We start from the raw sequence: 12,500 nt of genomic DNA on the forward strand, positions 1-12,500 counted from the left end.
GAGGGGGTACGTCCCCCCCAAGGGGATGGCCAAGAGCGGCAGGAAGAAGAAGGACCCCAACGCTCCAAAACGACCCCCGTGAGTCACACTCTCTACTGTACACACAGACTGGGGTGTACAGACACTACATTACCAACAGTATGTGGACAGCTGCTCGTCAAAACATCTCATTACAAAATCATGGGTATTAATATGGAGTTGGTCCCCCCCTTTGCTGCTATAACAGCCTCCACTCTTCTGGGAAGGCTTTCCACTAGATGTTGGAACATTGCTGCTATAACAGCCTCCTCTCTTCTGGGAAGGCTTTCCACTAGATGTTGGAACATTGCTGCTATAACAGCCTCCTCTCTTCTGGGAAGGCTTTCCACAAAAATCATCTGGAATTTCCACTAGATGTTGGTACATTGCTGCTATAACAGCTCCACTCTTCTGGGAAGGCTTTCCACTAGATGTTGGAACATTGCTGCTAACAGCCTCCTCTCTTCTGGGAAGGCTTTCCACTAGATGTTGGAACATTGCTGCTACTCTTCTGAAGTACTATTAATTGCTGCTATAACAGCCTATTCTTAAATGCTCAAACAGTACTTTCTGGAAGGTTCCATAGTGAAAGCCTCCACTCTTCTGGGAAGGCTTTCCACTAGATGTTGGTACATTGCTGCTATAACAGCCTCCACTCTTCTGGGAAGGCTTTCCACTAGATGTTGGAAAGTGCCGTGTGCTATAACCTTTGGGAACATTGCTGCAGGGGGACTTGCTTCCATTCAGCCACAAGACCATTAGTGAGGTCGGGCACTGATGTTGGGCGATTAGGCCTGGCTCGCAGTCGGCGTTCCAATTAATCTCAAAGGTGTTCGATGGGGTTGAGGTCAGAGCTCTGTGCAGGCAAGTCAAGTTCTTCCACAACGATCTCTACAAACCATTTCTGTATGAACCTCGCTTTTTGCACAGGGGCATTATGTTGAAACAGGAAAGGGCTTTCTACAAACTGTTGCCACAAAGTTGGAAGTCCAGAATCATCTAGAATGTCTTTGTATGCTATAGATTTCCCATCAGTGGAACTAAGGGGCCCGAACCATGAAAAACAGCCCCAGACCATTATTCCTCCTCCACCAAACTTTACAGTTAGCACTATAAATTGGGGCAGGTAACGTTCTCCTGGCATCCACCAAACCCAGATTAGTCCGTCGGACTGCCAGATGGTGAAGCGTGATTCATCACTCCAGAGAACACGTTTCCACTGCTCCAGAGTCCAATGGCGGCGAGATTTACACCACTCCAGCCGACGCTTGGCATTGCGTATGGCGACGTAAGGCTTGAAAATCCATTTCATGAAGCTCCCGACAAACAGTTATTGTGCTGACGTTGCTTCCAGAGGCAGTTTGGAACTTGGTAGTGAGTGTTGCAACCGAGGACAGATGATTTTTACGCTCCGCAGCACTCTGCGGTCCCGTTCTATACGCTTGTGTGGCCTACCACTTTGCAGCGGAGCCGTTGTTGCTCCTAGACGTTTCCACTTCACAATAACAGTTGACCAGGGCAGAAATTTGATTAACTGACTTGTTGGGTGGCTGGTAGCCTAGTGGTTAGAGCGTTGGGACTAGTAACCTGAAAGGTTGCCAGATCAAATCCCCGAGCTGACGAGGTATAAATCGGTCGTTCTGCTCCTGAACAAGGCAGTTAACCCCACTGTTCCTGGGTGGGCCGTCATTGTAAATAAGAATTTGATCTTAACTGACTTGCCTAGTTAAATAAAGGTACAATAAAAAAGGTGACTTCTACTGCCAATGTTTGTCTATGGAGATTGCATGGCGGGCGTGGCTGAAATAGCCGAATCCACTGATTTGAAGGGGTGTCCACATACTTTTGTGTGTCTTGTAAACACGTATCACATACACACTGCACTATTTACACACACACCCATGGCCTGCTTCTGTGTAACCCTCGTCCCTTTATCACCCGTGGCCTGCTTCTCTCTAACCATCCTCCCTTCATCACCCGGGGCCTGCTTCTCTCTAACCATCCTCACCCGTGGCCTGCTTCTCTCTAACCATCCTCACCCGTGGCCTGCTTCTCTCTAACCATCCTCACCCGTGGCCTGCTTCTCTCTAACCATCATCACCCGTGGCCTGCTTCTCTCTAACCATCATCACCCGTGGCCTGCTTCTCTCTAACCATCATCACCCGTGGCCTGCTTCTCTCTAACCATCCTCACCCGTGGCCTGCTTCTCTCTAACCATCCTCACCCGTGGCCTGCTTCTCTCTAACCATCCTCACCCGTGGCCTGCTTCTCTCTAACCATCATCACCCGTGGCCTGCTTCTCTCTAACCATCCTCACCCGTGGCCTGCTTCTCTCTAACCATCATCACCCGTGGCCTGCTTCTCTCTAACCATCCTCACCCGTGGCCTGCTTCTCTCTAACCATCATCACCCGTGGCCTGCTTCTCTCTAACCATCCTCACCCGTGGCCTGCTTCTCTCTAACCATCCTCACCCGTGGCCTGCTTCTCTCTAACCATCCTCACCCGTGGCCTGCTTCTCTCTAACCATCCTCACCCGTGGCCTGCTTCTCTCTAACCATCCTCACCCGTGGCCTGCTTCTCTCTAACCATCATCACCCGTGGCCTGCTTCTCTCTAACCATCCTCACCCGTGGCCTGCTTCTCTCTAACCATCATCACCCGTGGCCTGCTTCTCTCTAACCATCATCACCCGTGGCCTGCTTCTCTCTAACCATCCTCACCCGTGGCCTGCTTCTCTCTAACCATCCTCACCCGTGGCCTGCTTCTCTCTAACCCTCCTCACCCGTGGCCTGCTTCTCTCTAACCATCCTCACCCGTGGCCTGCTTCTCTCCTAACCATCCTCACCGTGGCCTGCTTCTCTAACCATATCACCCGTGGCCTGCTTCTCTCCTAACCATCATCACCCGTGGCTGCTTCTTCTCTAACCATCATCACCGTGGCCTGCTTCTCTCTAACCCTCCTTCTCCCTCCTCCAGGTCTGCCTTCTTTGTGTTCTCTGCAGAGTTCCGTCCGACGGTCAAACAGGAATTCCCAGGTACAGTGATGATACTATTACTAATAAATCTGGTTTGGCTTTGTCGTTATGGGGTATAGTGGTGGTGTTATGGGGTATAGTGGTGTCGTTATGGGGTATAGTGGTGGTGTCGTTATGGGGTATAGTGGTGGTGTCGTTATGGGGTATAGTGGTGGTGTCGTTATGGGGTATAGTGGTGGTGTTATGGGGTATAGTGGTGGTGGTGTTATGGGGTATAGTGGTGGTGTTATGGGGTATAGTGGTGGTGGCGTTATGGGGTATAGTGGTGGTGTCGTTATGGGGTATAGTGGTGGTGTCGTTATGGGGTATAGTGGTGGTGTCGTTATGGGGTATAGTGGTGGGGTCGTTATGGGGTATAGTGGTGGGGTCGTTATGGGGTATAGTGGTGGGGTCGTTATGGGGTATAGTGGTGGTGGTGTCGTTATGGGGTATAGTGGTGGTGGTGTCGTTATGGGGTATAGTGGTGGTGTCGTTATGGGTATAGTGGTGTTGTATGGGGTATAGTGGTGGTGTCGTTATGGGGTATAGTGGTGGTGTCGTTATGGGGTATAGTGGTGTCGTTATGGGGTATAGTGGTGGTGTCGTTATGGGGTATAGTGGTGTCGTTATGGGGTATAGTGGTGGTGTTATGGGGTATAGTGGTGGTGTTATGGGGTATAGTGGTGGTGTCGTTATGGGGTATAGTGGTGGGGTCGTTATGGGGTATAGTGGTGGGGTCGTTATGGGGTATAGTGGTGGGGTCGTTATGGGGTATAGTGGTGGTGTCGTTATGGGGTATAGTGGTGGTGTCGTTATGGGGTATAGTGGTGGGGTCGTTATGGGGTATAGTGGTGGGGTCGTTATGGGGTATAGTGGTGGGGTCGTTATGGGGTATAGTGGTGGTGTCGTTATGGGGTATAGTGGTGGTGTCGTTATGGGGTATAGTGGTGGTGTCGTTATGGGGTATAGTGGTGGTGTCGTTATGGGGTATAGTGGTGGTGTCGTTATGGGGTATAGTGGTGGTGTCGTTATGGGGTATAGTGGTGGTGTCGTTATGGGGTATAGTGGTGGTGTCGTTATGGGGTATAGTGGTGGTGTCGTTATGGGGTATAGTGGTGGTGTCGTTATGGGGTATAGTGGTGGTGTCGTTATGGGGTATAGTGGTGGTGTCGTTATGGGGTATAGTGGTGGTGTCGTTATGGGGTATAGTGGTGTCGTTATGGGGTATAGTGGTGGTGTCGTTATGGGGTATAGTGGTGGTGTCGTTATGGGGTATAGTGGTGGTGTCGTTATGGGGTATAGTGGTGGTGTCGTTATGGGGTATAGTGGTGGTGTCGTTATGGGGTATAGTGGTGGTGTCGTTATGGGGTATAGTGGTGGTGTCGTTATGGGGTATAGTGGTGGTGTCGTTATGGGGTATAGTGGTGGTGTCGTTATGGGGTATAGTGGTGGTGTCGTTATGGGGTATAGTGGTGGTGTCGTTATGGGGTATAGTGGTGGTGTCGTTATGGGGTATAGTGGTGGTGTCGTTATGGGGTATAGTGGTGGTGTCGTTATGGGGTATAGTGGTGGTGTCGTTATGGGGTATAGTGGTGGTGTCGTTATGGGGTATAGTGGTGGTGTCGTTATGGGGTATAGTGGTGGGGTCGTTATGGGGTATAGTGGTGGGGTCGTTATGGGGTATAGTGGTGGGGGTCGTTATGGGGTATAGTGGTGGGGTCGTTATGGGGTATAGTGGTGGGGTCGTTATGGGGTATAGTGGTGGGGTCGTTATGGGGTATAGTGGTGGGGTCGTTATGGGGTATAGTGGTGGGGTCGTTATGGGGTATAGTGGTGGGGTCGTTATGGGGTATAGTGGTGGGGTCGTTATGGGGTATAGTGGTGGGGTCGTTATGGGGTATAGTGGTGGGGTCGTTATGGGGTATAGTGGTGGGGTCGTTATGGGGTATAGTGGTGGGGTCGATTATGGGGTATAGTGGTGGGGGTCGTTATGGGGTATAGTGGTGGTGTCGTTATGGGGTATAGTGGTGGTGTCGTTATGGGGTATAGTGGTGGTGTCGTTATGGGGTATAGTGGTGGTGTCGTTATGGGGTATAGTGGTGGTGTCGTTATGGGGTATAGTGGTGGTGTCGTTATGGGGTATAGTGGTGGTGGTGTTATGGGGTATAGTGGTGGTGTCGTTATGGGGTATAGTGGTGGTGTCGTTATGGGGTATAGTGGTGGTGTCGTTATGGGGTATAGTGGTGGTGTCGTTATGGGGTATAGTGGTGGTGGTGTTATGGGGTATAGTGGTGGGGTCGTTATGGGGTATAGTGGTGGTGTCGTTATGGGGTATAGTGGTGGTGTCGTTATGGGGTATAGTGGTGGTGTCGTTATGGGGTATAGTGGTGGTGGTGTTATGGGGTATAGTGGTGGTGTCGTTATGGGGTATAGTGGTGGTGTCGTTATGGGGTATAGTGGTGGTGTCGTTATGGGGTATAGTGGTGGTGTCGTTATGGGGTATAGTGGTGGTGGTGTTATGGGGTATAGTGGTGGGGTCGTTATGGGGTATAGTGGTGGGGTCGTTATGGGGTATAGTGGTGGGGTCGTTATGGGGTATAGTGGTGGTGTCGTTATGGGGTATAGTGGTGGTGTCGTTATGGGGTCTAGTGGTGGTGTCGTTATGGGGTATAGTGGTGGTGTCGTTATGGGGTATAGTGGTGGTGTTATGGGGTATAGTGGTGGTATTATGGGGTATAGTGGTGGTGTTATGGGGTATAGTGGTGGTGTCGTTATGGGGTATAGTGGTGGTATTATGGGGTATAGTGGTGGTGTCGTTATGGGGTATAGTGGTGGGGTTCGTTATGGGGTATAGTGGTGGTGTCGTTATGGGGTATAGTGGTGGTGTCGTTATGGGGTATAGTGGTGGTGTCGTTATGGGGTATAGTGGTGGTGTCGTTATGGGGTATAGTGGTGGTGTCGTTATGGGGTATAGTGGTGGTGTCGTTATGGGGTATAGTGGTGGTGTCGTTATGGGGTATAGTGGTGGTGTTATGGGGTATAGTGGTGGTGTCGTTATGGGGTATAGTGGTGGTATTATGGGGTATAGTGGTGTTATTATGGGGTATAGTGGTGGTGTTATGGGGTATAGTGGTGGTGTCGTTATGGGGTATAGTGGTGGTGTCGTTATGGGGTATAGTGGTGGTGTCGTTATGGGGTATAGTGGTGGTGTCGTTATGGGGTATAGTGGTGTTATTATGGGGTATAGTGGTGGTATTATGGGGTATAGTGGTGGTATTATGGGGTATAGTGGGGTCGTTGTGTGTAGATTGATGAGGGAATAATGATTGAATCCAGTTTTAGATTAATGATATAACAAAGTGAAAAAAGGTCAATGGGTCTGAACTCACTTTATAAACTTCCTACTGATTCAATGGTAGAGTGTATTTTTAGTAGTACTGTGTGTATATATATATATATATATATATATCTTTCTCCAGGCTGTTCTATAGGAGAGTTTTAGTCGTGTAAATACAGTGGCAAGAAAAAGTATTTGAACCCTTTTGGATTCACCTGGATTTCTGCATAAATTGGTCATAAAATCTGATCTGATCTTCATCTAAATCACAACAATTGACGAACACAGCGTGAATGTGTTATTAGTTTATTATTTTCTTGTCTATATTGACTACAGAATGTACACATTCACAGTGTAGGTTGGGAAAAGTACGTGAATCCTTAGGTTTTTTTGTAAAAGTCATTAGCCTGTTTGGACTCAGCTAACCTGGAGTCCGATCAATGAGACGGGATTGGGAGATGTTTGTTAGAGCTGCCGTGGTTTGGGGCCCGGGACAGCTTTTTATCATCGACGGAGAAATTATTTTTTGTTTATCAAGACATTTTGCAAGAGAATGTTAGGCTAATCTGTCCGTCAATAGAAGCTCAACAGAAGTTGGGATGACGCAACAGGACAACGACCCAAAACACAGGAAGTAAATCAACAACAGAACGGCTTCAACAGAAGAAAATACGTCTTCTGGAGTGGCCCGGTCAGAGTCCTGACCTTCGACCCGATTTGAGATGCTGTGGCAGGACCTCTAGAGAGCAGTTCACACCAGACATCCCAAGAATATTGCTGAACTGAAACAGTTTTGTAAAGAGGAATGGTCCAAAATTCCTCCTGACCGTTGTGCAGGTCTGATCCGCAACTACAGAAAACGTTTGGTTGAGGTTATTGCTGCCAAAAGGAGGGTCAACCAGTTATTAAATCCAAGGGTGCACATACGTTTCCCACCCTGCACTGTGAATGTTTACACGATGCGTTCAATAAAGACATGAAAATACGTGTAATTGTTTGTGTGTTACTAGTTTAAACAGACTGTGTTGGTCGATTGTGACTTAGATAACACCAAGCTGTTCTCTAGGTGGTAGTGTTTATCTGTGTTTTATAAACTCAGCAAAAAAAGAAATGTCCCTTGTTCAGGCCCCATCTTTCAAAGATCATTTGTAAAAATCCAAATAACTTCACAGATCTTCATTGTAAAGGGTTTAAACACTGTTTCCCCACGCTTGTTCAATGAACCATAAACAATTAATGAACATGCACCTGTGGAACGGTCGTTAAGACACTAACAGCTTACAGACGGTAGGCAATTAAGGTCACAGTTATGAAAACTTAGGACACTAAAGAGGCCTTTCTACTGACTCTGAAAAACACCAAAAGAAAGATGCCCAGGGTCCCTGCTCATCTGCGTGAACATGCCTTAGGCATGCTGCAAGGAGGCATGAGGACTGGAGATGTGGCCAGGGCAATAAATTGCAATGTCCGTACTGTGAGACGCCTAAGACAGCGCTACAGGGAGACAGGATGGACAGCTGATCGTCCTCGCAGTGGCAGACCACGTGTAACAACACCTGCACAGGATCGGTACATCCGAACATCACACCTGCGGGACAGGTACAGGATGGCAACAACAACTGCCCGAGGTAGACCAGGAACGCACAATCCCTCCATCAGTGCTTGTCGTCATTGCCGGCAATCTCAACGCTGTGCGTTACAGGGAAGACATCCTCCTCCCTCATGTGGTACCCTTCCTGCAGGCTCATCCTGACATGACCCTCCAGCATGACAATGCCACCAGCCATACTGCTCGTTCTGTGCGTGATTTCCTGCAAGACAGGAATATCAGTGTTCTGCCATGGCCAGCGAAGAGCCCGGATCTCAATCCCATTGAGCACGTCTGGGACCTGTTGAATCGGAGGGCTAGGGCCATTCCCCCCAGAAATGCCCGGGAACTTGCAGGTGCCTTGGTGGAAGAGTGGGGTAACATCTCACAGCAAGAACTGGCAAATCTGGTGCAGTCCATGAGGAGGAGATGAACTGCAGTACTTAATGCAGCTGGTGGCCACACCAGATACTGACTGTTACTTTAGATTTTGACCCCCCCCTTTGTTCAGGGACACATTATTCCATTTCTGTTAGTCACATGTCTGTGGAACTTGTTCAGTTTATGTCTCAGTTGTTGAATCTTGTTATGTTCATACAAATATTTACACATGTTAAGTTTGATGAAAATAAACACAGTTGACAGTGAGAGGACGTTTATTTTGTTGCTGAGTTTATATATGTCTCCAGGTTATTTAGAGGTCGACCGATTATGATTTTTCAACATCGATACCGATTATTGGATGACAAAAAAAAAAGTGTATATATATATTTTTATATATTTGTTATAATGACAATTACAACAATACTGAATGAACAATGAACACTTTTTTTTATTTTAACTTAATATAATACATAAATAAAATCTATTTAGTCTAAAATAAATAATGAAACATGCTAAATTTGATTTAAATAATGCAAAAAACAAAGTGTTGGAGAAGAAAGTAAAAGTGCAATATGCGCCATGTAAGAAAGCTAACGTTTAAGTTCCTCGCTCAGAACATGAGAACATATGAAAGCTGGTGGTTCCTTTTAACATGAGTCTTCAATATTCCCAGGTAAGAAGTTTTAGGTTGTAGTTATTATAGGAAATATAGGACTATTTCTCTCTATACGATTTGTATTTCATATACCTTTGACTATTGGATGTTATTATAGGCATTATAGTATTGCCAGCCTAATTTTCGGGAGTTGATAGGCTTGAAGTCATAAACAGCGCGGTGCTTCAAGCACAGCGAAGGGCTGCTGGCAAAACGCAGGAAAGTGCTGTTTGAATGAATGCTTACTAGCCTGCTGCTGCCTACCACCGCTCAGTCAGACTGCTCTATCAAATCATAGACTTAATTATAATATAATAAACACGCATAAATACGAGCCTTTGGTCATTAATATGGTCGAATCCGGAAACTATAATTTAGAAAACAAAAACGTTTATTCTTTCAGTGAAATACGGAACCGTTCCGTATTTTATCTAACGGGTGGCATCCCTACGTCTAAATATTGCTGTTACATTGCACAACCTTCAATGTTATGTCATAATTATGTACAATTCTGGCAAATTAATTACGTTCTTTGTTAGGAAGAAATGATCTTCACACAGTTCACAACGAGCCAGGCGGCCCAAACTGCTGCATATACCCTGGCTCTGCAACGAGCCAGGCAGCCCAAACTGCTGCATATACCCTGACTCCCGACAGAACGCAAGAGAAGTGACTCAGTTCTCAACGAGCCAGGCGGCCCAAACTGCTGCATATACCCTGACTCTGCAACGAGCCAGGCGGCCCAAACTGCTGCTAATACCCTGACTCTGCAACGAGCCAGGCAGCCCAGACTGCTGCATATACCCTGACTCTGCAACGAGCCAGGCAGCCCAAACTGCTGCATATACCCTGACTCTGCAACGAGCCAGGCAGCCCAAACTGCTGCATATACCCTGACTCTGCTTACAGTGAACGCAAGAGAAGTGACTCAGTTCTCAACGAGCCAGGCGGCCCAAACTGCTCCATATACCCTGACTCTGCAACGAGCCAGGCGGCCCAAACTGCTCCATATACCCCTGACTCTGCAACGAGCCAGGCGGCCCAAACTGCTGCATATACCCCTGACTCTGCAACGAGCCAGGCGACCCAAACTGCTGCATATACCCTGACTCTGCAACGAGCCAGGCAGCCCAAACTGCTGCATATACCCTGACTCTGCAACGAGCCAGGCGACCCAAACTGCTGCATATACCCTGACTCTGCAACGAGCCAGGCAGCCCAAACTGCTGCATATACCCCTGACTCTGCAACGAGCCAGGCGGCCCAAACTGCTGCATATACCCCTGACTCTGCAACGAGCCAGGCGGCCCAAACTGCTGCATATACCCCTGACTCTGCAACGAGCCAGGCGACCCAAACTGCTGCATATACCCTGACTCTGCAACGAGCCAGGCGGCCCAAACTGCTGCATATACCCTGACTCCTGACAGAACGCAAGAGAAGTGACTCAGTTCTCAACGAGCCAGGCGGCCCAAACTGCTCCATATACCCTGACTCTGCAACGAGCCAGGCGGCCCAAACTGCTCCATATACCCCTGACTCTGCAACGAGCCAGGCGGCCCAAACTGCTGCATATACCCCTGACTCTGCAACGAGCCAGGCGACCCAAACTGCTGCATATACCCTGACTCTGCAACGAGCCAGGCAGCCCAAACTGCTGCATATACCCTGACTCTGCAACGAGCCAGGCGACCCAAACTGCTGCATATACCCTGACTCTGCAACGAGCCAGGCAGCCCAAACTGCTGCATATACCCCTGACTCTGCAACGAGCCAGGCGGCCCAAACTGCTGCATATACCCCTGACTCTGCAACGAGCCAGGCGGCCCAAACTGCTGCATATACCCCTGACTCTGCAACGAGCCAGGCGACCCAAACTGCTGCATATACCCTGACTCTGCAACGAGCCAGGCGGCCCAAACTGCTGCATATACCCTGACTCCTGACAGAACGCAAGAGAAGTGACTCAGTTCTCAACGAGCCAGGCGGCCCAAACTGCTCCATATACCCTGACTCTGCAACGAGCCAGGCGGCCCAAACTGCTCCATATACCCCTGACTCTGCAACGAGCCAGGCGGCCCAAACTGCTGCATATACCCCTGACTCTGCAACGAGCCAGGCGGCCCAAACTGCTGCATATACCCCTGACTCTGCAACGAGCCAGGCGACCCAAACTGCTGCATATACCCTGACTCTGCAACGAGCCAGGCAGCCCAAACTGCTGCATATACCCTGACTCTGCAACGAGCCAGGCGACCCAAACTGCTGCATATACCCTGACTCTGCAACGAGCCAGGCAGCCCAAACTGCTGCATATACCCCTGACTCTGCAACGAGCCAGGCGGCCCAAACTGCTGCATATACCCCTGACTCTGCAACGAGCCAGGCGGCCCAAACTGCTGCATATACCCCTGACTCTGCAACGAGCCAGGCGACCCAAACTGCTGCATATACCCTGACTCTGCAACGAGCCAGGCGGCCCAAACTGCTGCATATACCCTGACTCCTGACAGAACGCAAGAGAAGTGACTCAGTTCTCAACGAGCCAGGCGGCCCAAACTGCTCCATATACCCCTGACTCCCGACAGAACGCAAGAGAAGTGACTCAGTTTCAGGCACCGCGTTGATTATATGCAACGCAGGACAAGCTAGTTAACCTAGTAATATCATCAACCACGTGTAGTTAACTAGTGATTATGTTAAGATAGTTTTTTTATAAGTTTATGGTGGTGGCGTCGTTATGGGGTATAGTGGCCTTACCTTGGCTCCTTGCTGCACTCCCGTAACAGGTGGTCAGCCTGCCGCGCAGTCTCCTCGTGGAATGCAATCGGCCATAATCGGCGTCCAAAAAGGCCGATTACCGATTTGTTATGAAAACTTGAAATCGGCCATTCCGATTAATTGGTCGACCTCTTGTATTGTTGTCTCCTATAGAACAGCCTGGAGGTGGTGGTAGTAGTAGTGTGTGTATGTATATATATATATAAAAATACTATATATATTATTGTCTCCAGGCTGTTCTATAGGAGAGTGTAGTAGCAGTAGTAGTAGTAGTAGTAGTGTATATATATGTATATAATGTATATATTGTTGTCTCCAGGCTGCTCTATAGGAGAGTGTAGCAGTAGTAGTAGTAGTAGTAGTAGTGTATATATATGTATATAATGTATATATTGTTCTCTCCAGGCTGTTCTATAGGAGGTAGCAGTAGTAGTAGTAGTAGTAGTAGTAGTAGTATATAATACTGTATGTATTGTTCTCTCCGGGCTGTTCTATAGGAGAGTGTAGTAGCAGTAGTAGTAGTAGTAGTAGTAGTAGTAGTAGTAGTAGTAGTAGTAGTAGTAGTAGTAGTAGTAGTAGTGTATATATATAATACTGTATATATTATTCTCTCCAGGCTGTTCTATAGGAGAGTGTAGTAGCAGTAGTAGTGTATATATATATATATATATATGTATATAATGTATATTATTCTCTCCAGGCTGCTCTATAGGAGAGTATAG

At 48.1% G+C, this 12,500-nt stretch overlaps 1 protein-coding gene across 1 annotated transcript in view; it reads left to right on the forward strand.

Moving 5' to 3' along the window:
* The window catches only part of LOC123743717 (high mobility group protein B2), a 19,543-nt gene that overhangs the window by 3,423 nt on the left and 3,620 nt on the right, over window positions 1-12,500 (forward strand). Inside the window, exons 3-4 of the mRNA XM_045721378.1 lie at window positions 1-78; window positions 2,996-3,054. The exon at window positions 1-78 is cut by the window's left edge and continues 74 nt beyond it. Of these exons, the coding sequence (XP_045577334.1) occupies window positions 1-78; window positions 2,996-3,054 (137 nt within the window). The remainder of the gene's footprint in view (window positions 79-2,995; window positions 3,055-12,500) is intronic.

The sequence above is a fragment of the Salmo salar genome, chromosome ssa07 (assembly GCF_905237065.1).
Source record: "Salmo salar chromosome ssa07, Ssal_v3.1, whole genome shotgun sequence".
Classification (NCBI taxonomy): Eukaryota; Metazoa; Chordata; class Actinopteri; order Salmoniformes; family Salmonidae; genus Salmo; species Salmo salar.